The sequence below is a fragment of the Eublepharis macularius genome, chromosome 1 (genome assembly GCF_028583425.1).
Source record: "Eublepharis macularius isolate TG4126 chromosome 1, MPM_Emac_v1.0, whole genome shotgun sequence".
Classification (NCBI taxonomy): Eukaryota; Metazoa; Chordata; class Lepidosauria; order Squamata; family Eublepharidae; genus Eublepharis; species Eublepharis macularius.
The window spans coordinates 183397057-183422106 of NC_072790.1; the positions used below are offsets into that span (position 1 = coordinate 183397057).

Genomic DNA, 25050 nt, shown 5'->3' on the forward strand with positions numbered 1-25050 from the left:
TCCTGCAGCAGCCATTATGTGGTTGCTCCTACCACCCTGTGCCAGAATTTCAGAGGTGCCCACAGATATCAAGAAGTTTGGGGACCCTGTCTAGATGGACCAGTGGTCTAGCCTGAAATAAGGCAGCGAATGTTCATATGTTTGTATATAAAAGAGCACTATTACAGCAAAGTCTTTTTCAGAAGAATTGTTAAAATGGTTGAGAGGGATCTTTTTCTTGAATTTTGGGTATAGTGGAATAGCTTCTAGAGCTGCAGTCCAGATTTTAAAAAGATCTCTGAAAATACAACTGGGGAAGATGCTTAGTATTTTTCTGTCTAGCAAGGTTGACTTGGTAAATGTGTTTGACCACAGTCAACACTGTCCTGTGATTTGTCTTAAATACTTTGACCTGAATCCAACAACCATTAGTTGCAACCAGCCACTGGAGTTTGTTAATCAAAATTAACTCAAGTCCTATAATTGTTAGTGTCTTCTGTGGTAGGAGTGAAAATATAACTTTGCACAGAAGTAACAGAATTCAACTTAAAATATTTTATTAGACTGGATGCTGTTCTTTTTACTGGCAATTGGAAATGCTTCATGAGAGAATATGCAACAGAACATTTAATTATGAAGTATTTGAAAAAGTTTGGTGTATTTTTAAAGGTTTACGATGTTTCGCCACTCCCATCCAAACAAATCTGATTTGACAGAGTACACATCGTACCTGAAATACATAATCAGTTTTCATGTTTCAAAGAAACTCTTGGTGATACTTGGAGTATGAAGCCTCTTAACACAAGCCCCTGTTTAATAATTAAATAGCCTTAGAAACCTGGGGCCTTGAGAAACTAAGAAGTGAGGTATGTTGTTTCTTCTACCTTGATTTTTTTATAATTACTATAGTCCAATATTTGCCATTAGGCATAGGAGGTTGGTTGCTATGGTACAGTTAGGGTAAAGTCAGCTTCTAAATATTTTTGTTGACTGTCTTCTCCCCCCCGCCCCGCCCTTTCCATTCTTTTTCATTAGGACCAAATAATGTATGAAGAACTGTGCCACTCACTAAGCAGGTGATAGTTGGATGATTCCAGAGGCTGACCTTTTACTTACCACAAAGAGCTCTCCTGGCAGAGTTTTCTAGAAGCTTGTTTCTGAAGAACTTGGACTTAGTTCCACTTGACCCCTGCTTTATACTTGCCCCCCACCAATGATCATGGACAATTTCACCATTTGACTTTTGGTACAGTGAGATAAATACTTCCTTCCAGTGCTCTGCTTATGAACTGAGATGAGCAGCAAGAAGCCATATCTAATATATATCTTCATGGACTTCTGGCTCTAGCCTAAGCTCTACAACATAGAGAGGGAAGGAGGTGATCAAGCAGTGTTGTGATGACAGCAGAAGCCTTGCTACCTGCCATTCCCTTTCAGAAAAGTAGGCTGGAAGACCCAGCTGTTGTACATTTGGATCCATGTAACAGAACCCCAGCAAAAGGTGCGTAGTAGTTGGAAGAGAGACTGACATGGGATTGCTTTGGCTAAAATTAAGAACTATACATTATGGTGGGGAAATTAAGGATGTATTTATGTCTTCCCTCTTGTAATCAGTGAGGCATAGAATGCTTACCTTTGGTTGGATTGTGCCTCATCAGCACCATATCCAACGATGTGTGGATGCAGCCCATCACTGTAATTCACAACTGATTTTCCAGGAGGTCAGTGATTGTTATCACTGTGCTATATTGTGTATGTCCATTGATGTGTGTACTTGCAGCCTTTCCGTGGATAGTATATTAATCTTCAGTGTGCCACTGTATGTGCCTCCTTACTCAGCAGTCCTTGTCCCCTACCAGTAACTTATGGTGGTCTGTTGAGATACATCAGTTTCATACATTTTTTGTAGCAACTCTCAACTTTCATAACTGCTATTAGTCTTAAAGATATATTTCTCACAGACATAGATGTGGTGCAAAATCTACACCAGTCATATGTTTCACTCAAAAGAATTAATGTTCCTCTCTAGAAAAATTTTTCCCTGCACATAGAAAACTAGATTCTGGAGAAAAGGAATGTAGCCTAGCCCTTCTTCTGACATGCTAGTTTTTCTATGTGTAGGAATTAGGGAGTGTTAAAAGAAACCTCATAAATCCTCTCTTCAGTATATAATGAAACTGTCAGGATTCATTTGCTGTTTGGAAACTAGGCCGCAATAAAAACTGGTAATAGCACATTTTGAAGGAGCAACAGTTTATTTCCTTTGTGAGGACATTCATTTTTTTACTTTCCACGTTTGTAGAATAAAATTGTTCAAAATTATCCGTATTTTTTTCTGGAGTAAAATTCTTTGGCACAAAATACTTAGGTGACATTCTCCAAGGAGGATTGTTTTTTAGTATAGCTAAACAAAGGAAAGTAAAACATGAACGTTTTAGCAGGGATGGATGTTTCCACAGGAGGAAAAGTATAAATAGGTGCAGTAGCTTGAGGAGTTTAATGCCAGCTAAGCTCTCCAAGACCTTGGTCATTTCCACACGTCTTACCTGCTTGTGGAACGTAGTGCGAAAGACCTGGAAGACAGCGTCTTCTCACGCTAAATCATGTGCAATTTCGCACCAAACTCCCGGATAACAGCGTCTTCCTGGCGCAATTTCGCCCAAAAAGAGGCTGTCTTCCAGGTCTTTCGCACGATGTTCCACAGGCAGGTAAGACATGTGGAAATGGCCATTGGTTCAAGTCCTCCTGTGCTGATGGCCCTGTCACTTCTTTGCAGTGAAGATCCTCATATACAGCAGTGTGCCCAGCTTTCTTGCTATAAATGAGGATCTGTAACTGTGGTTCATTAATTATATAAAATTTATTCCATGTTCAGAGGCAGTATACCTTTTGTACTTTAGATGCTGAGGCCCAATGGGGAAGACAGTTGCCTCTAATATCCTTAGGACATCTGCTTGACCACTGTTTACATATTCATGCTTTTGTCACTGGGCCTAACAATAGCATGAAAACAAATCTAAGCCTTTGGGTTTCTTCTTTCAGAACTAACTAATCCAATGTAATTCATTAGGAACACTAAAGGATACCAAACTAACTTGTCCATGGAGGCATGGCATTAGAATTTTAGAATGTTCTGTCTGAAGCTGAAAAGAGAGAACATATACATTTCGATAGCGAGAGTTCAGTAAAAGCTGCTTGTGTAGTAAATCTGCTTTACTTCACTGCACAGAGACCACTTCAAAATAAAAATAATTAATCCTCTAAGTGTACTTCATATTGATGCCCCAAACACAACTACAAAATTTCTATTTCAGGTAGCAAACACAATGGACTCTGAAAATGTTCTTCGTTTTAAATTTATTCCTGTATAAGGTTTTTTGAAATATATGTTTTGTTTTGTAAACTGATTCTTAAAGTCATGTAATGTGCAATCCCATTTATTACAATGTTATTGATTTAAAAGCATTTTCTCATTAAAGTCTTTTCCCACTGTTAAGTGAACTGGGCCAAGAATGAATTTCAGTAGTTCTGACTTGGATGAGATATTACAGGTGGTCTTATGAAATCTGTGTCAACAGTGATCCATTGTCTAATGGGAATAAATTGTTGTTTGGATGGTTTCTTTTTTTCTGTGCAGAAATTTAAATCATCAGTAATGTTGGTGTACATTCATTTCCACTACTACTGCCTTCAAAATCTAACAAATGCCTAAATGATCTTGTAATTTGTGTTCAAGCCACTAAAGGTCACTCCATCATCCTGACTAAAATTATTAGACCATTTACTTTTTTATGCATCTACACCTGTAGTTTTCTATCTTAATCAGGTATTTCCTACAGATCTTTCTGGGTAGTGCCTAGATAGGATAATCTACATTGCTCAGTAATTTGCAAATACAGAAGTTGAGAAGGAGTTGGAGAATTCCAAGTGGGTAGTTGTGTTAGCATCAAGGCTTTCATTGGCACCATGAAGTGTGACAAGATTTATCAGCACAAGTTTATACTAGTCACAATAGTACTTTTGATTTTTTCATTATTTCTGCAAGCAAATTAGATATAATAACATTCAATATATATACTGCCCTTCAGGACAACTTAATGGCAACTCAAAGCAGTTTATGTTATTATTATCCCCACAACAATCACTCTGTGAGGTCGGTGGGGCTGACAGCTCTAAGAGAGCTGAGACTGACTCAAGGTCACCCAGCTGGCTTCAAGCAGAGGAGCAGGGAATCAAACCTGGTTCTCCATATTAGAGTCCTGCCGCTCTTAACCACTACACCAAACTGGCTCTCATAAGGTATTTGCAACATATCAGTTATATGCTACAAATAGCAGGAAATATACAGTGGACTCTTAAACAGAGGTAACAGAGTTACTGTTAGTCATGTAAACAGAATCTGAAAAATCCAGTGCTTGTACCCAACTTGTGGCCAAAGGGCTGCTATAGCAATCTTGGAAGAGCAACCATTCCACATCTATACACCAGTGGACAGAATCAATAACCACTTAGATACCTATGAATTAGGATATAACCATACAGTCTTTCACAGCTATTCATGATCCACCCAGTCAAAAGGTTTGCTGTAATCTCTAAAAAACAGGCTGATTTTCTTCTGAAATTTCCTGGTATGTTCTCCCTCTGAGGCGGAGGACATCTTGGGTGATTCCCACCATCCAATCAGGGAGGCAGGAACTAACTTTCTTCCTCTTCCTGTCTAGCCTGTGGGACCACCCTCTCTCCAGTTCTGTTCCTGCCTCCAGGGAGAGCAGTTCTTCAGCAGACTAGCTCTGCTGCCTTTTTTCTCTCTATCTCTTTATTTATCTTCTTCCTCAAACCATTCTTTACTTTACTCCTTCCTTACTTCATTACCTTACTCTCCTCCCATTTCCTCCTCTTTTACTCCTCTTGCCAAAGAAAGAAAAGGACAATATGGTCTCTAGGGAGTCATCAGACTCTGAGGAAAGCTCCATGGAGGAGAATGTGGGCTGTTCCCACGGAGCCGTCCTACCGGCGGCAGGAACAGGCCCAGCTGGCACCAGCATGCCTCTTAGGCTGTATGGGTTCTCCGGCGAGGAAATGGCCTTGGAAGAGACGCAGGCCTCTATACAGCCCCATCTTCCACAGAGGGAGCTTGTTAAAACAGCGTGCCTCAGTCAGCCAGCTGAGAACAGTGCCACCTGGCGGAGCTCAATTTTGGCAGGAAACAACGCGACACGCTTGCCAATCTCCTGGCAGGAGAGACATGGCTGAAACATAATCCAGGCAATCCCTGACTGTTCCCATGGAGTCATTCTGCCGGCTGTGGGAACAGACCTTGTTGGCGCCGACGAGCCCTCGAGGGTGGCCCGGCTCCCCGATGCACAAGCGGCAAAGTCTGAAGACAGGCCAAAAAAAAAAAAAAGAGCTCCAGCCGACAAGCCCAGGAGGGCCACGTAAGTGTTCCCCCGTGGGTGTTATAACTCCAGAATTTGTGTCAGCAATTAGACTGACTGTGAGGGAGGAAATCCTGTCACTTTGCCAGTTAGAAGCACCTTGGCCCTATAAAGATTCCAGAAATCTCCTCAGCCCTGGCACCATGTGAATGTGCCCATGCCAATCTCCTGGCTGAAGATTTTTACAGCAGGCCTTTCCCCTTTGGATTTAGCCCTGCTTTTACAACAGGATCTAGCCCTGCCTTTCCCTGTCAGATGGGTAATGTATAAAGGGCGCACATTTGCCAGTGTCTTTGAACCTTTTAACTCTTAAGACTAACCAGGAGGGAGGAAATAGTGGTGTGGTATCTGCCTCCTCCTCCCTCCATGAGTAAGGCTGTAGCTCTGTAGAAGAGCTTCTGCTTTTTATGCAAAGGATCCAGGTTTGTTTCCCATTAACTCCAGTTTAAAAGATTAGGTGGATGAGAAGAAAAACCTCTTCCTGAGACCCTGGTGACCTGCTTCCAGTCTGAGGAGATAACACTGACCGATGGTCTGAATCAGAATAAGGCAGTTTGTAATGTTTATCAGTCAGGGATCCCCACGGAGCAGGGGGATCGCCCTCAGATAGAGTTTGTAATGACAGGGAGAAGGATGAATTCCTTCTGATGTGGAAGCGGAGAAAATATCCCTACCAGAACAGTCAGCCTAGCTGTCTGAATCTGAGGTCTACCAGTATTTACTACCTAAGACATTCTCAGCCTTAGAGCTGTAGAAATTACCCTTGGGGGAGTAGTTTGGGAATACTAAATCCAACTCAGGGAAACGAGAGAGTGTTCCTAGTGAAGGTTCCTCAGAAAAGGTCCTCCCATTTCCAGAATATTTGGGGAGAAGGTTCAAGGCTGAGTGCTCTAAACCATAAACCAATTGATAATCCCCAAACTTGGTCCCAAAACAAAACAAACTGTACTCACTACCTTTCTTTGCTATGAGTTGTTGCAGGTACCTGCGATGGAAACTCCAGTGGCTACACTTCAGTCATCTGGGCTCTGGTCAGAAGATGGGTAAGGATCAGTCAGAGACCACTTAGACAAGAGGAGAAAGGCCATGCTAACAAGTGCTCACGAGGCCGTGACCATGGCTATTAAGGCTACAGCTATTGTCTCAATTGCCTCAAGAGTGTCAGGAGTATGGATCTGGAAACTGATCCAACTCCTCCTGTACAACAATAGCTGCTCCCATTGAAGGGGCAAACAGAAATGCAAGGGCCAATACCTTCAAGACAGACGTCATCCTGGATACATTTACCTTTTTCTTCCAGGATTATGGTCTTGACAGCAGTAACAAGCCGGCACGCTTGACTAAGAGCATGGCCAGCAGATTCACACTCTAAAAATATCATCCTGGCATACCTCTTTCAGAGAGGCAAGCTATTTGGGGATGCCCTGGGAAAGATCTGGATTGAAACCTAGGACAGAAGAATGTGTTGCCAAAAACACTCAAACCATCTGAGAGGAGATCCATTGGCCCTCAGCCTTTTATTCACAACACACACTACTAAGGTCCAGACAAGATTCCAAATGGCCACCCTGGGGTTAATCTAGGCAGCCCTTTATTAAGAGGGGTCTTTTCAAGACCCCACTTGTAGTATAGTGGTTAAGTAACTGAACAGTGATGCAATACTCTGCAGGTTCAAATCTCACTACTGCCATGAACTTACCACATGGCCTTGGATAAACCAGTCCTCTCAGTCCCAGCTCTCCAGCTGTATTATGGGGATAATGCTTACCTTTTCCTAAGATCAAACAGATAGTTCTCCACATGTGGAAAGAGATCCAACTTTAATAACCAGATCTCTTAAGACAGGACTTGCTAGCTGTCCCTGTGAGAGGCCAACTACTCTTTACCATCAAGCCTAGGTTGACAAGCAGGCAGGCCTTACAAATAGTCTCACAAGGCTATTCCATACAATTTGAAAGCTGCCCACCAGAAAGGTCTACTCAATCTTCTTCTCAGTTCCTAAAAATAATAGGGACTGGAGGGTGTTATTAGACTTCAAGTTTTTTAAACAAGTTTATCAAATTGTATCACTTCTGAATGGAGACTCTGCACGCAGTTGCAGTGACCAATCAATCAGAAGAACACATGACATCTACAGATCTCACAGAAACATACCTCCATGTGCCATTTCTGACAGCCCATCAACAATACCTAAGATTTTATGTTTAAAACAAACAAACAATTGGCAGTTATGAGCCATCCTGTTATAGCCTGTCCATCACACCAAGAGTATTCACAAAATTAATGATCAACCCCATCATACGTTTCAGAGACGGGATATTCATGTTCACTTGTACCCAGATCTCCTGATCGGTTCAAGAGAAAATCTCACCACAACACTCAATTCACCATTCAGTTCCTACAAGCCTGAACACCTGGGTTAGATCACAGTCACCAAAAGGGTTTTTTCTATCTCTCACCAAAGAAAAGGTCATGAAGACCAAACAGCTGATTGAGACCGTCATCAGATTGCAAAATCACTTCTCACAACACTACTGAAACTGATGGGTTTGCTAGTAGCCACCTACAATGACGAACCTTTGGGGTCGTCTATAGGCAAGACCACTTCAGACCTTTCTTAGATCTCATTAACAACAGATCATGGAGAAGATAGATCTTCCCATTCAAATACCACTTCAGATCAAAACCCATCTGAGCCAAGGTCATCAACCCAATGCAAAGCAAAAGATTCATGACCCCTCAAGAACAACACATTTACAGGTGTAAGAATCAGGTTAGGCATGTCTTCCTATCAATGACTTAGAAAGGTGAGCAATTTGTCTGGCCCTGTTCCAGATCCGTATGGACAAGGTTGCAGACAAAACATATATAAACAAGCAGGGGGGATTCAAGACCTCGAGGCGACACAAGGTGGCAGCAAGGATACTTACCTGGGAGGAAGGTCACCTAGCTTCGATCAGAACTGTACACATCAAAGGCATATCCAATGCCCAGGCAGTCTGGCTGAGGAGACAACAGGGGAATAGTCCCTTAAGAAACATCTCATAACATTGCACTTCACAACACTTCATGGACCTGTGTGTGTCCCAACACAGCCATCAACTACCGTGGTACATGACAAGATTTGTTCTACCCACAAGCAGATGCCCTGACATTGCAGTGGCCATTAGGCCTCCTCTATGTATTACTACCCTTACCAGTAACAGACCATACCTTTCCACCCTCCAACAGATGGTGATATTTCCACCTTTCATCCTACTGACCTTGCCGGTCAAGTTACAGCAGGGACTGATTTGGCCTTTTCATTTAGACTTACTCTGCTTAACAGTGTGGAAATAGAAAGGAACACCTTCCTAAGATGGGGATATTCCTGAGAGGCGGCCAACACTCTCCTAGCATTCAGAAAACAGTTTATACTCAGAATTTACAACTCTTGAGTTTATGCTGTTTATGCTCAGAACTTACAACTCTGAGTGGGAAGCCCTCACTTAGTAGACATTTTACACAGCCCTGACCAAACATCCATTTGAACCGGTCAAGGATATTCCCTTTGAGAAGGCTGAGAATGAAGACTATCTTCCTTATTATGTTCGCGTCTGCCAGAAGATTTAGTCAGACCTGAACTCTGTATCTTTCCCAATGGTAAGGTGATGCCTCATACTGTCTTCCAAAAGCGTATTCCAAACTGCATAGTTTGCAAGAGATAAGGTTACCATATTTCTACCTGTACCCTAAATAGACTAAGGAGAGGCTCTGACACAACCTAGATGTCAGAAGGAGGCTCAAGGCCTATCTGCTCCGAATAGTTTAAATTAGAAAGTCAGTCTTACTGCTCTTAAATATATCTCCCCTCAATTTGGGGAAGAAAATGTCTTCAGCAGTGGTAGGTGCCAGTAGCAAAACATACACTATCAAAACTCTCTTCGTAGAGGTTCCTTGTGGAATACCAGTTCACTCTTTGAGGGATGCTACTACTAGTGCAGCATTACACAGGAACACTTCTGTAGAAGTCTGCAAGGCTGCAAGGTTGTCAGTCTTGACCTTATTAAGATGCTACAAATCAAATCTATATGATTCAGTGGACACTTGACTGTAGTAGAAAAGTACTGCAGTGCTTGATCGTGGACGAAGACCACATCCCACCCAGAAACTGGAAACTGCTTTGGGAGCACCCAAGATGTCCTCCGCCTCAGAGGGAGAACGGACTTTTGGACGCTTACTGTGAAGGGTCCTTCTCCTCTGAGGAAAGGAGGACATCTTGCCCTCCCTGGGTCTCCGTCCTTCTCTACCCTGCTGCCTCATTCTTCTACCTCCTCCGGGTTATGCTTTATTTACAGTACATATTAATGCAACAGGTGTTTTTTCTCTCAGTATTGACAGTTGAATCATAAATTCAATGTTACTGCTTTGTGGAGTCACCTGAACTGAAGAGAGGGTGGTCCCACAGGCTAGACAGGAAGAGGAAGAATGTTAGTTCCTGCCTCCCTGATTGGATGGTGGGAATCACCCAAGATGCCCTCCTTTCCTCAGAGGAGAAGGACCCTTCACGGTAAGTATCCAAAGGTCCGTTCCATTAGCCATCGTAAATTTGCAATATGATCTCTAGTACCTCTTTTTTCTGAATCCAGCTTGAACATCTGGAATTTCTCATTCCATAAATGGTAAGAGTCTTTGCTGTAGAAGATTGGGCATCACTTTGCTTGCATAGGAAATTAACGCGATAGTCCTTTGCCCTTACTATACAGTTTAGAATAAAACTTTTGAAACTAAATTTATTTCAACAGAGGTAGTATGCATTATTACATTCTCCTCGTACTTAATGAAAGGAATATAATTCTTGTTCTTTTGCTGCCTTAAACAATGAGCCAATTTCCTTTTCCCACTGTGATTGGCACGAGCACATCAAAGCATGTTCTGCTTTCACTGGAAGTGTTATTCAACTCATCTTTAACCTTGACCTGTTCAGAGACCCATATATGGCACGCTTTGCTTCTCGCTCGTTAAGAGTAAAATCAGGGCCAATAGGAGAGGAAGAGGAAATGCAGCAGCTGCTCCCTGTAGTCCTACTGCTTTTTCTGTTCACCCTATTCTTCCCCCAACTCAAAACCCAAGTGTAAGAGACCTGCTTCTACATCCCAGCCAAGTTTGAGAAGCGTTTTATGAAAGCATCAATTAAATCCAAATGTAACTACTACTACTACTACTACTACTACTACTAGTAGTAGTAGTAGTAGCAGCAACCTTATGAAAGCAGTGCCTGTTAAAATGGCCCAAGTGATGAAAACTGGTTACTACATCTAAACTAGCATGCTAGATGGTACTGCAGAACATGTCATTTAAGTATCTCTGAAATGTTCTTTGCCATAAATTAGCTCTGGTTTCACTGCTCTCCTACAAAGGCCTTCAAACTAGGTTCCTTTTTAGTACTTTATAACCAGTTCTTACAAAAAAGAGGCCTTAGCCTACAAAATTTAATGTACTCCTTTGTGCACTGGCGGAACATACCTTTTTCACTAAAGCTCCTTGCACCTCTGGATGGTAACTACTCATTGAATGGAACCTCCAGATCCAGCCCCTTTTGACACCATTCCATGCAAGCCACAGTAAGTATAAAACATTGCATGTGTAAGTCATAGACTTGATTCAAACCTGTGATCAAAACCCAAAGGAATAACAGAGAGACTTGCCAGCTTTCCATGGTGAGAGTTTTTAGCTTAGCAGCAGCCCAGCAATGTTGGACTATATTTGTTTAAAGTTAAATCACATGCACCTCTTATCTAGATTCTATTTGAATCCCTTCAATGTTTTGGCATTCAAGCCTATTATAGTGGTAATATTTAAGGTTACCCTCTTCCCTCATGTATGGAGCAGCGCTAGACAATTTATCTTGGAAGACTGGGTCATAACTTTCAACATTTCTTCCAAGAACTGCTTCCTGTTCATCATTCTAACCAAAGGAACCTCCTAAATTGTCCATCCCATTTTCACTGCTCTCCACAAGTATGGCCAAGGTTGTTTGGCTCATCATACAAGCAAGCCTGTTGCCCTTCAACTTTGTAGTACTTGACCTCAATTACTCCACCTCTTGTCTTCACGTTAAGCAAACTATTGAATTATTTTCACTCCGCCTTCACATCTCTGTGGTCCTGAGATCACATGGTTAGGCTACTTCCACTTACAAAAAGAAGCTTGGTGACCAGATTTAACAGGTCTTTATATTAATGTTTTTCCCCCCCTAGAGCAGCTTTACATGGAGTTTAAACATCTAGGAGGTACATCAAAGTAACTGGTGATGCAAATACCCATTTTTGTGTTTTCAACCATGTTTTCAGTAAGAACATCCCACAAATACACTTACACTTAGTATTAATATTTTTAAATAAACATCTTTATTTATGTGCTTTTTTTCAGAAAGTAGGTACTTGACATCCTCACTGCTGACGTTGATAAATTTGATGCCCATTTTGTTTACTCAGCTCTCTTACCCAGCCACAAAAAAAAGCATAAAGCATTAGAACAGTGAAACTGAATGCTACCACACATTTCTTCAACAGGTCAACCAGCTTGCAAGCTGGCCTCACATTATGCAGCTATACAGTGATCTTTCTTTAGCACTTACGAACATCCCCACACCACCCTGAAAAAGGTGAATTTTTTTCCTGAAGATAGTCCTGTTGCTTTGGATGTGAATTTGAATTTGGAGCTAGTGATTTATACCAAATAGCTTGACAGGTTTATGTTCTACAATTACAGAAATACTATAATACTTCCAATAGGAACTACTCCTTTTTTACTGCAACAGCAATAATTAGTAACAATTTTCCATTACATCAGAACTTGAATTAACCAAACTGAGAAATTGCAGCAAGGCATTCTGTTTAACTATTTAAAACATTTGCAGCTTAAATTGCAGCTCTGTTAGCAAAACATCCAGTTTCATGACCTATTTAAAGGGTCCCCACAAGTAGTAAATAAAGGTCAACAAGTACATATGCTTCTTATGGGATAAAAGGTTTTAAAAAAATAAACAGAACTGCTACTAACACATTATGTAACATTAATACTAACATTATGCACACAACACTGATATTTTAAGCTATTTCAACTATACCAGTAGAGGCAGGACAACTGTAAGGAATGCTCTATTTTAATTGTTTAGTGCTTTTGTTCTAGAATGTACCAGTGTATTTTTCAGAAATAGATCAAGATACCAAAAAAGACATCTTTATTGAGTGATACATTGTGTCAACTTCCATGAGGCTATATTCTTGGTATTTGTAGAAGTTTTTTTAAGCAAGTTCATTCCTGATTAACTTGACCCTTTAAGGGTCTTTTCACACGTGAGTAGGGGCTGATAGTATCATCCATCACAAAATCATAAAGTACTTTTATCCAGGATTTATACTGTGGCAGGTTGTCATAGTATTCAGAGGCCATTTTCTTTAGCTGCAATAAAAGAAAAAGAATTATTCACTCTTAGTGGACACATTTCAGTTCTGTATTCAGGCTTCCTTCCACTAGTACACAGCCCTTTACCTGCTCTTTTTATGACCTCAGCAGTGGAAAAGGGAGAGGGGTTGCAGTTCACCCCCTAGCTTACTCCTTTTCCCCAAATGGCTCCTCCACTGGTGGGAGCCAAGACTTGTCAACCCTCATTGGGTTCTCTCTGACTTTTAAACACCAGCATAAGAATAGATGGTCCACCCACAGCTTCCTAGTTCTCACAGGAAGGTATCCCTTCTAAGAGCTGGTCAGTAGCTTCAGCATAATACTTACCTACCTTGATCCCTTCCTTCCGTTTTAACCCCGTAATTGCCTTTCTGCTCCCTATTATTCTGATGGGCCACATTCATGTTGCTGGCACTTGGCCAAGTAGCCAAAGGGATTCCTACCATTGCCAGAATATTGCTATCTACCGGGGCCCTTATTGGCTCAGCTTTGCCCCTCGAGAGAGATGGGGAACCCCCAATGCCCAACAATCCAATCATTTCAGTTTAAGAACAAATGATGATGCTAACAGTGACACCAATTTACTTATTTAATTTCAATTGCCCTACCCCTGAATACACACAGCTCAGGGTGGTGAACAACATAATGATAAAAATATTCATAAACAATAAACATTTCTAATGATCCATAGTTAAACGTTCTCAGAATGGTGATAGTACTTCGCTGTCCTCAATATTTCACACCTCACCACATAACCCTCTATTTCATGGCGGTGTGGACAAAAGAAGACGGCACCCACACTAGGATTAAAAGCAGTGTATGGAAAGGTTGGAAGCCAAAATGAATCTCATCCTTAAGAGAATACTCAAAAAGATAGGAGTAAATCACCTGGCAGAAAACGCCTTAGTCCATTAATGCTGCAATTCTATACAAGTATTTTCACTATACAGTCCATTGAACTCACAGGACTTTTTTCCACATAAACAAGCATAAAGTCTGTAGATCACTTAAGTTTGAGATTGTAAAGTAGGATTGAATTTAGAATCTAGAAACAGCAAAATAGCAACAAGCTACTTGACAGGAACTGATACTTTTCTCAGTGAAAGGACAAGTAGCTAGCCATAAGTATTTATTTACTAGCCTTTTAATACTTACCACTGGAAGGTGCTTTCCAGGAACATTTGGAAAGTCATGATGTTCATTATGGTACCCAACATTGAATGTAAGCATATTAAGTGGTCCATAGTAGGAATATGTTTCATATCCCTTTAAGAACATGTAATGTTCAGCTATGAAGTGTCCTGAAATAGGATGCACACCCATGCCAAGCACTGATCCAACAAGCATGTACGAGAGCGATTTTACTCCGAAAACAAGATATATTGTAACATCAAAAAGGAGCTGAACAAACAGGTTGATAATTTCAAGTCGGGAGACTGGTTTGGGATTTATAGAGAGAGGTCGAATGGCATAAAATAATGGCTGAAGAATAATCCAAATGAACTTTCTAAAACGGGTACAGAAAAACCACCCTTCAAAGTTAGTAGGTATGTCCACATCAATTCCATCACCACCAAGATAACGATGATGATCCATGTGGTATCGCTTGAAGGACACTGAATATGGGAAGCCAAGAGGGAGATTTGCAAACATTCCAAACCACCGATTCCACAGAGGTTTACAATTGCCAAAGGCACTATTGTGAGAAATTTCATGAATAGCTAGAGTCATAGAGTGACTGATACAACTGTGAAATGTATACGACCAAAAAAGAACCCATTTCCAATCCAAGTCTTTAACTAGATAAAAGGTAACTAGCTGTACAAAAATCATCAGCACTACTATCCAGACCAAGTTGTAGTTTGGTTTCATCAAGGCTTTTATCTCTGGATGTTTACCTGTTGAAAGAAAAGACAACAGTGAGACAATTCAAACTATTATCAACTGATATAAGCTCTCTTTAGCTAGCCAAGAACTTGTTCCCATATTTGAATTTTACTGCCTATGGAAGATCACAAACATGCTAGAAATTTTTGTAAGAGACATTAGTACTACTCTGTAGACTATTGCAAGCACAAGAATGGTGACAACACTACCGTGTATATAGCCATTCACTGCAGGAAGGGAAATGTTCACTCCTCTCCACATTCTTGTGAATCTATGCTAATCTACAGAGGTACACTGAAGACTTCAAGCACACGGATGCCATTTAACAGAAACAATTATGTATAAGAGGTACACAGAGCAAAGGCCACCCTTAGATGCACCTGTACTGGCATAAAATGCCATGGGGCACTACAGAGGAAAGGAGCGAGCAAAATTGCAACCCTGTTTCACCAACAGAGCCAGCTTCAGAAATGGAGCAGCCTGCAAAAGGTGGGTGTTTTCACTGGATCCCCCCTCCTCACTGCTGTCCTCTACACCCTCTAACATTTTGCTACACAAGTTCTGTCAGCTATTTGGAAGCTTCACTGGAGGAAATATCTGTGTCCACTTTCTGCTTGAAATTCATAGAACACAACGAACTGGTAACTGTGGGCAATGTCATATTCATGTCTATGGTGAATCACAATTGCAGCCACAGAACTTTGTCTACTATGATTTCACTGCTGCTCCAATGCTTCACTCCATACTCAAATGCAAGTATCATCTGAGTAGAATATCATATCATAACTGCCTGAGAAGTCAAGTTAGAGAAGTGGAGTGCTGAAGCACTGGTTCAACAGCACCTCCTTTCCTAAAGTGGTCCCACAGGAAGACAAAAGCATGATCTACTCTCCCCAGCACTGTGGAAGGACAGCAGCTTGCACAAGGGATATAAGAGTCGACCGTGAGTTCACAGAAGTGGATCCAGACTAAATTTTCATCAACTGAAAAGAACTTTCCTGCCTCCCACTGCAGCCCACTAATCACAAAATGCTACTTGTGGAGGATAGGAGGGCTTTAAGGAATAGTATGAGGAGTGACTACAGCAGGAAGAAGGAATATGTGGAAACTGGCAATTTAGCCTAGATCCAACCCAGTGGTTTTCAAACTGCTTTGCATAACAGAAATTTCTTAAGCACTCACAATGAGAAATTCAGTAATAGTGGATAAAGCTAACAGTGGAGAGACAGCTTGTCATCCTTATTTACTATGCAAAACTACAAAGAGGGTTGGGATAATCTCGTTCACACTCCGCTTGCATATAGCCACAGTTTCTGTAGGCTTAGCCAGTCTCCACATGAACACAAAGCTGCCTTATACCAAGTCAGACTACTGGTCTGCAAAGTCAATATACTCGGCCAGTAGCTGTCCAGGTGGCATACAGGCATCTTTAACATGATGCCTTTACCTGGAGATACCAGAGAGTGAACTTAAAACCTTCTACTTGCAGATACTTGACTACTGAGCTACAGCTATAAAGAGAGCACTCCAAATCTGTACGGATTGGGGTTGCACAGTAGAAAAATCAATGGACATTCCCTGTTAAACTAGCATAAGTTCCACCTTGGCAAGGTGACTTCCCGTATTAGGCCTGCAAATCGGACTATCTCTGCCCTTGCACTTTTTCGTGCCCAAAGCCTCCTGTCAGCAACTGAGAAGGAAGCTACGATCCAGCCTGTTCTATTCGGTTTCCCTCAGCTGGGCAGAAATTAGAGATGGAGGAAAGGAGAACGGCGTTTAACGGGTCATCAGCCAAGCTCTTCTCATGACGTCTCCACAGATTTTGGCTCGCCTTCCTTGGCCTCGACGCTCAGGCAGGGCCTTGTTTCCCCTCCCTTCCGAAGATAGCCGAGATGTCGGGGCGCCCTCCCTGCAACGTAAAGTCGAGCAGAATCCCAAGCGCATCCTCAGGGCAGAAAGCGAAGCAGACACTCATCGACCGGAAGGTGCGGAACGGACCCGCGAGGCGCCGGGAAACAAGAGGAGGAAAGGGGGGGTGGGGGGTAAGCGGGCCAACTCACTCAGGATCTCCTTGCGCCGCTCGGCGTGAGGCTGGTCGGTATAGACCCACTCGAAGTCCTCGCGAGCCACGACGTTCCCCATGGCTGCCTGTCTGGAGCTCGCCTGGGCCTGCTGGGTGTTTCCTCGCCTTCCAATCCCCCCACCACTGGCACGGTAAGCGAACCTTCTACTGTGAGGCCTCCACAGGGGGGGCTCATATAGCGGGGAGGAGCGCCGCGCCCCACCCGCCAAGGGCCATTGGCCCTCGCGGCGGTGATGTCACGGAAAGAGCCTCTCCGTGGCCCAGGCCGCGAGAAGAGCCTGGGGGCGGGGGAAGAGCCTCTCCGTGGGCCCAGGCCGCGAGAAAAGCCCTAAACTGCAGGGGGCGCGGGATGCTTCCCGTTTTGGCTAAGGCGGAGGGCCGAATGTCGTTCTTCCTCTCCGCCAGTTTACATGGGCGGCGTCTTCTTCTGGGTTTCACCTCGCCAGCTAACCGCTATCAATAGCATCTCCGATAAAATGAGAGATGAAGTCCGGGAAACGTGCGGTGATGTGGCGATGGAGGTGTAAGTTCAGTCTGAACGAGTACTCTCGGCGGGTTATCCGAAGGTGAAAGGGGAAGGCTCCCCACCCCCGACCTTCTTTCCTGACCGGGCTAGCTGCGCCTTTCTCTCACCTCCCAACTCCGCTCCGAAGTCCCCTTCAAGCTTCCTCCCCTGCCAAGAGCGGCGGTCGTTTTGCTGACGCGCCGCCGCCGCGTCCTCCTCCTCAAAAGCGCCTCACGTGTCCCGCTTCCAGACTCTGGTGCCGCTGAGGATCTGGACTGGAGGGGTATTCTCCTACCACAGCCACCGAAACTGAGCGTAGACGATGCTCTACCTATATATGAGGATCTTTTAGCGGAATGGGCGAGCAGGCAAGGGGGAGAATGTTGCTACCGAGTCAGCAACTAACACGCTCATTTATTTTATTTTTGCTTCCTTCATATATATAGTCGCCCTTTCTCACTGAGACTCAAGGTGGATTGTATAATTTCAAAGGTACAGAGTGGTATAATACAACAAACGATGTAAATAAAAGGCATTACTAAATTAGAGAAGCATATTAAAACCATATACTACATAGAGTAAAACAGTATACAATAAATAATAAACAATAAAACCAAACTAAATTACCGTATTAGAAAAGCAGTGCAACAGTACAATCTATGTGATGAACAAAGCAATGAAACTGACCTAAAATTTTACAGAAATGATCCTGTTCCTTTTATTAAAAGACCCTCCTGAACAATTAGCTTCTGATTTGAAATTCTAGTTGAACACTATGCTACTCTAATCCAACACTGGAACAGAGAACTACCATGCTGCTCTCCAACTAGGTTCTTTCTGATCTTCTGGAAACATCTACTCTCTTACATCAATGCCAAGAATCTCTGAGCTTCAAGTTTACAAAATAATACTAAAGAGCATTACATTCTTTAACCATGTTATGATCCACTGAATTCAGTGGATTTAAAAGGGTGTGACCCTGTGTAGGACAGTACTATAGTGGTTCCAGCTGGACACAGGAGGTTCTTTGGAAATTACAGCGCTTTCTCATCACCGTGTGTTGATGGCATCATGTGCTCACCCACCTCCCTCAACAACCAGGAATCAAAGCTAGAAGTTTGTGCAAGTACAAAAGCAGATTTGAGGATGTTTGTGTTATTGAAAAACTAATTTTTGGAATTTTTCCACGCTTCTAAAAATGTGCTGTGGAAATACTTCCTAGCTAAGTTGATCATTGCAATGCAGATAATAGAGTCCTAGAGTCCAGAAAGCCCTTTCCATTCCCTCGTAAGGCCCCAGGTAGGCCGTATCAAATCTGCATAGCTGATGGTTCAGTTTTAGGCATGTAATTTGTCTCGTTTAGTAGGCTTCCCAAAATTTCTCACACTGCTATTTTTACAGTCTTATTTTAGCAATCCATAATTATGCAGCCTCTAAATGGTATTCACCATATACTCAAAGCAAATTTTTCCATCTGTATGAAATTTGGAACAACCTGGTGAGAGATACAACTGATCAGATTTTAAAAAAATATAACCAATTTTTTTTATTTAATTAAATATTTATATCCTACTTTTCTCTCCCTCTCAGATCAGTATTGCAGAACTGAAGTAGTTTGATGCACATTCTTTAGATGTTTACAAATGCTTTTTGGCTTACCAGAAACATATCTATAATTTTCCTTTCGTTGATTTAGATTAAATAAAAAAATAATGCAAAGTTGATTCACCCTATTTTTTTAAAAAAACATTTGTGTATGACAGCAAGATGCAAACAAGATAGAAGAAATGCTTAATACACCATCTAGCCTATATTTGGACTGTTTTGAACCAATTACAATGACGGACCTTAATAGGATCCTGGTATCTATGAAAGCCACTATTTGTGCACTTGATCCTTGCTCGGCTGTTAAAATCAAGTAAAGATCAGATAAGTGAACCACTGAGATCTATTGTAAATCAATCGCTAACTCAGGGCACCTTCCCCTGACCACTCAAACAGGCAGTTATCTGTCCGCTAATTAAAAAATCATTGCTAGACAAAACTGATGTAGCCAATTATCATCCAGTCTCTAATCTGCCCTTTCTGGGCAAAGTGATTGAGAGAGCAGTAGCTGACCAACTCCAGATCTTGGAAAACTCTAGTGCTCTAGTCTAGACCCTTTACAGTCTGGATTCAGATCAGGGCATGAGGCCTGATTGCTACTGATTGTACTAATCTCACACTATGTAATCCGCCTTGAGTCTCAGTGAGAAAGGTGGACTATAAATGACATAAATAAATAAATAAAATGTTAAAGGGAGAAAGAAAATATTTATGTTAGTACTTCACTAACAGTGCAAGCCTAAGCAGAGTTAAACCAATTTAAGCCCATTCATTTCAATGGGCTTAGACCGGTGTAACTCTGCTTAGGATTGCTCTGTAAGTAGATGCTGATTGATTTTTTTAAAAGGTGAAATGTTACTTTGTTCTCATAACTCTTATTTCTTGAGGATTTTTTAAAACTACTGAATGAGGACACATCCCTGCCATCATCCATCAATGGCAATTTTCACTTGGCTGGCTATAGAAAGGTCCAGTCCAGTCCTAAGCAGAGTTACATTCTTCTAAGCCCAGTGATGAGAAATCTGTACCTAATTAACCATGTTCTCTGTCATAAGCTGTTAAAAACAACCTTTCTAATGGGGGAAAACCCTATTTGGTCTTTAGTGCTCTTTACCTATTTTCTTTCCACAGCCTCATCTGACTGAATACACTGCACTTTCAGTAAATCTTTCAGTAAATACACTGAAAGATTCAGTGTATTTCAGTAAATACGCTGCACTTTCAGTAAATCTTAATTTAAATTAGGTTCTGAGCATAGGCATAAACTTGGGGGGGGGCTGAGGGGCTTAAGCCCCCTCCCCCCAGGATTTGGCCGGGCAACCAGGGACATATGTGGGACTCGATTCTCCAATGACAGCTGAAGCACTGGACTGCCTACCCTTCCTGTTGTATCATATTAGAATTTCGATGATTCTTTGGGGCTTTGTTCCTGTTTGCTAGTATGTATTTTTGTGTTTATTAAGAATTTATAATAAAAAAGGAGTTGCAGCTTATATAAACAATTTACAAATAAATGTTATAGAAAAATTAAGAGACTTTGAAGAAAGATACATGATTTTGAAAATCAGGCTCCCGGAAGGCAAGATTTACATACTAACAACAATATATGCCTCAAACAATGAAAGAGAAAAAATTATGAAAATGTTTTCCAATCCATTTTAGATTTTCAAGAGAGAGAATGATCTTCAGAGACATGAATGAAGTCATGGATCTAAAAAAGATAGGTGGAAAAAACCCCAAAGAAGGCAAACTTCCCCCAAATGTGTTTAATTATATGGAAATGTTACAACAGGAAGATGCTTGTTGTAGGATCAAAAATCCAAATACTAGAGGCTATACTTGCTTTTCTGAGAGACACCAACCATATTCAAGGATTGATACGTGCTGGATTGTTGTAATCTAAATGTCAAAAGCCAGTGTGCAGAGGCTCTAGATCAAAACGATCTGTATGACAGTTAGACACATCAGGTGACTGAGAGTCAGGTGGTCAAGTTCCAAAGTCAGGAGACCATGAGGGAATGACTCAGCTAAACTCACTCATGCATCTGATTGGTTGTCTATATGTATAAATTGCTACTGTGTACATTATGGTTCGGCTTCTTTCGAGTCCAGGTGTAGGCGAAGCACTTTGTCTCTCTGGACTATAACTTGTATATATATTGCTCTTTATCCACCTGTAAATAAATTGTATTATACACCTTTACCAAACAAGCAAGGTGTAGACTCTTTCTGGTTTCTCCTAAAGCTGGTGCAGTCACGCTGAACATGCTGTTCAACAGGGTTATGGGCCCAGATAGACTGCGTTAAGCTGAGGAGGCTCTACTGAAGTGTGTCAAGACGCAGAAGAGTCGGTGGTGGATGTTGGCACCTGACGGCCGAAGTCCCTCGGAGGAGGATTTATTGGCTGTGTAAAAGTGCCAGTGACCAGGAGGAGGAGGAGGCCCTCAGGCCAGTGCAGCAGGTATGGCACAGAGCACGGTCGTGTTGGTGGAGAAGCTGACCTCCGCAAATTACTCCACTTGGTCGTTACGTATGGAGCATTTTCTAAAAAGAGAGGGGCTGTGGAAAAGTGTCAGCAATCCCCCTGCGGACCCCACTGATGCTGAAAAGATTGCAGATGAGCGTGCTTTAGCTCATATCGTGCTGGCTGTGGGGGATGACCAATTGCTTCACATCAGAGACTCAGCTACCAGTTCAAAGGCCTGGGAAGATTTAAAGCTGGTCCATGCCAGAACATCTGCAGGGTCATTAATCATGCTGACACGTCGCCTCTACAGACTTGCTCTCAAACCGGGGGAGAGCATGCAGACGCACATAAACAGTTTAACTGAATGTTTCCAGCAACTGGCCTCTCGTGGGAAGCCCACGGAAGACTCTGATAAGGCATACATTCTGTTATCAAGTGTGCCTGATGTATATTTTCCTCTTATTGCAAGCCTGGAGAGCCTTGAGCCGGATAAACTCACTTATTCATATGTTGGGTCTCGTCTTCTTGAGGAAGAAGTTCGTGTTTCAACATATGGGAGCTGGCATTCAAGGACGGAGCAGCGATTGGACGGAGGGGCCCATCGAGGGGTTTCTGTCACTGACAGCGGAGGAGTTGCCAGCAAACAGCGAGAGATCACCCAGCTGACAGCAGCAGCCATGAGAAGATGTTACAGTTGCGGCTCCACTTCTCACCTTCGTCGCTTTTGCCCGGAAAGGAGAAGAAAACAACAGAAGCAGAAGCAAGGACGTGTGCAGGAGCCTCGAATTCCGGATGAACATGCGAGGCTGGTCACTGCATCTACTGCAGATACGCGTTCCCAATGGACTGTAGACAGCGGCGCCTCCTAATGTTTTTCCCGGTCGGAGGAGGTGCTGTGTAATTTATAATAAAGCAATCTGCAGTCCGTTTTGTTGGCAGATGGGAGAGAATCTTCAGTGAGTGCTATGGGAACTTTGCAGTTTACAGCTCTGGAGGAGGACTTTGCACTTGTGTATTGTGTTCCCTCTTTGGACCATAATCTGTTTTCTGTAAGTAAGTTGGCCCAAAAGGGATTTGAGGTCCGGTTTATAGGGGACAAATGTTTAATAAGCAAAGCTGGCAAGGTTCTAGCAAATGGGGAGCTGAAAAACAATGTATATATTGTGGAAAATCGGCAGGCAAAGGCTGACACGGTTACTAACAAATGTAGCCATGACAATTGTGTGCATTTAATGCACCGGCGCTTAGGGCATGCTAGCTTTGGGGTTATACGCAAAACTCTAACACTCCTGAAGGGAGAAAAGGTGTCAAGCTGCTCAGAGTTCCTAGACTGCACTGTTTGTAAAGCAGTCAAAACAAAGGCGTTCCCTGTAGCTAAGAAAAGTGGTCGGGTGTCTACAAAACCACTCGAGTTGATCCACATGGATCTGATTGGTCCGTTCCCCAAAAGCCATTCTCAAAATTGTTATGGCCTGGTCCTAACGGACGATTTTAGCCAGTACTCATGGCTTTATGTTATGAAACACAAGTCTCAAACTTTTGTTTAAGGTTTGGGCAGAGAAGGTACAAAAACAGTTGGGGCTGGAGATTAAGGCCATCCAGTCTGACCAGGGCGGGGAGTTCATGTCTGTAAATTTCTCTCACTGGTGTGATCAAAATGGTGTCTTGCACAGGGTAGCAAATACAAGTGTGCTGCAAGAAAATGGTCTGGCAGAAAGGCGTGGTGCCATTATACAAGAAAAAATGGCTGCTATGTTAACTGATGCTGGTTTGCCAAAAACTTACTGGGCTGAGGCAATTATATGTGCCTGTTATGTGGTAAATCGTCTGTGGTCCCGTGCTGTGAATGAAATACCTTTTAGGTTACTTTTCAACAGGGATCCTAATCTAAGGTTACTAAGGGTGTTTGGCATGAATTCTTGGGTGCACATCCCTTTAAAGCAGCGCAGAAAAGGGGGCCCAAAGGCCTCTAAGCTGATATTCGTTGGATACCAGAGTGGCATGAAGGCCTACAGGTTTACCAGTGAAAACAAAAAGATATCATATAGCCGATCGGCCGGTGTATGCGAACATTCTAACTGGAGAAGGCTTCACAGGTATGAGAGTGAAAGCCAGATTGCATTGCCAGTTACCGATGAAGTGCCTGAAACAAGTCCAGAGGGTGACGTGAGTGTGAAGCAGGAGATTAGTTCTCCAGCCAGGCAGGTAACACAGGACACACAGAGGTCTAGTCCTCCAATACGTGTGTCCAGTCGTCCAAGTAAGGGTGTCCCACCTCAAAGGTATGGTTTTGAAGCTGCAGCAAACTTTGTACTGGTTAAAGAGCCAGCTAGCTATTCAGAACTTCTCACTTATGAGGGGGAAGATAAAAAGACTTGGCTCGAGGCCATGAAAGCCGAGTATCAGTCTCTAACTGACCATGAAGTTTTTACAGTTGTACATTAGCCAAAAGACACCAATATCATTGGCTGTAGGTGGCTGTATAAGGTTAAGCAACTTCCCTCAGGAGATATGCAGAGGAAAGCGCGTTTGGTAGCCCGTGGTTTTTCTCAGGTACAATTCCAGGATTATGACCAGGTATTTTCTCCTACCGTTAGGCCTGAAACAGTAAAGTTAGCCTTATGCAAGGCAGGGGTGCAACACAAAAACATAGATCATTTTGACGTCTGTATGGCTTACCTCCATGCTCCTTTACAGGAATGTTTATACATGAAGCAAATACCAGGATTTGAGGTGTTAAATAAACATATGGTGCTCAAATTAAACAGGGCTTTGTATGGTTACGTCAGTCAGCACGAGCTTGGTTTCAATACCTGTCACAATCACTAAAAACAGCAGGCTTTGAACAAGGCAAAGGTGATGCCTGCATATTTACAAAAATGGTAGGAGGTTCAGAAGTCCAACTCCTTATTTTTGTAGATGATATATTGTGTATATACGAGACAGACGAACAATTATGCTGGTTTAAACAAATAGCAAAGGATATTTGCAAAGTGAAACATTTAGGTCCTATCTCCAACTATTTGGGAGTGCGAGTGTCAAAAACCCAGGACGGCTTTTACCAACTGAATCAGAGGGATAAAATTGTAAAGTTGCTCACAGAGTATAAATTAACTGAAGCACATGGTGTGTCTACTCCAATGACAACAGGGTATATTAAAGAGCCAGATGACATTCCCCTGGAAGATGTACAGAGATATCAGTCATTGGTGGGCAGTCTTTTGTATCTCTCATGTTGGGGCCGTCCAGATATAACACAAGCAGTAAACATGTTATGTCAAAGGTGTGCTAAGCCTTTCCGTAGGGATTGGATAGCAGCAAGACGTGTATTAAGATATCTTAAGGCTACTCTCAATTTCTCTTTGGTTCTGAAAGTTACTGAACCTATGCAAGTCACTATGTTTTGTGATGCTAGTTGGGCAGACCGCCCTGACAGAAAATCAACCACAGGACTAGTTATTTTTGTTGGAGGTGCTCTCATTGCACATAAAACATCAAAGCAATCTTTGTTAGCTCATTCATCTTGTGAAGCTGAGTTCGCAGCCATAAGCCAAGGTATTTTAGAGCTGGAAGTAATACAACAGCTCATGTCTGACATGAAAATGCATTGTGCTGTACCTATTGATGTTTATGGGGATAA

At 42.4% G+C, this 25050-nt stretch overlaps 2 protein-coding genes across 2 annotated transcripts in view; one reads left to right on the forward strand and one right to left on the reverse strand.

The window, feature by feature from the left end:
- Positions 1-3599, forward strand: part of NVL (nuclear VCP like) — a 129964-nt gene extending 126365 nt beyond the window's left edge. The window contains exon 23 of the mRNA XM_054979806.1: positions 1015-3599. Within this exon, the coding sequence (XP_054835781.1) occupies positions 1015-1059 (45 nt within the window). The 3' untranslated portion in view covers positions 1060-3599. The remainder of the gene's footprint in view (positions 1-1014) is intronic.
- Positions 3600-11784: 8185 nt separating this feature from the next.
- On the reverse strand, positions 11785-16993 carry DEGS1 (delta 4-desaturase, sphingolipid 1). The gene is made up of 3 exons (XM_054997034.1): positions 16811-16993; positions 14019-14761; positions 11785-12860 (listed from the first exon to the last, which is right to left on the reverse strand). The coding sequence occupies exons 1-3, from the start codon at positions 16890-16892 to the stop codon at positions 12714-12716; spliced, it is 972 nt and encodes a 323-aa protein (XP_054853009.1). The 5' UTR covers positions 16893-16993; the 3' UTR covers positions 11785-12713.
- Between the last annotated feature and the right edge of the window lie 8057 nt (positions 16994-25050).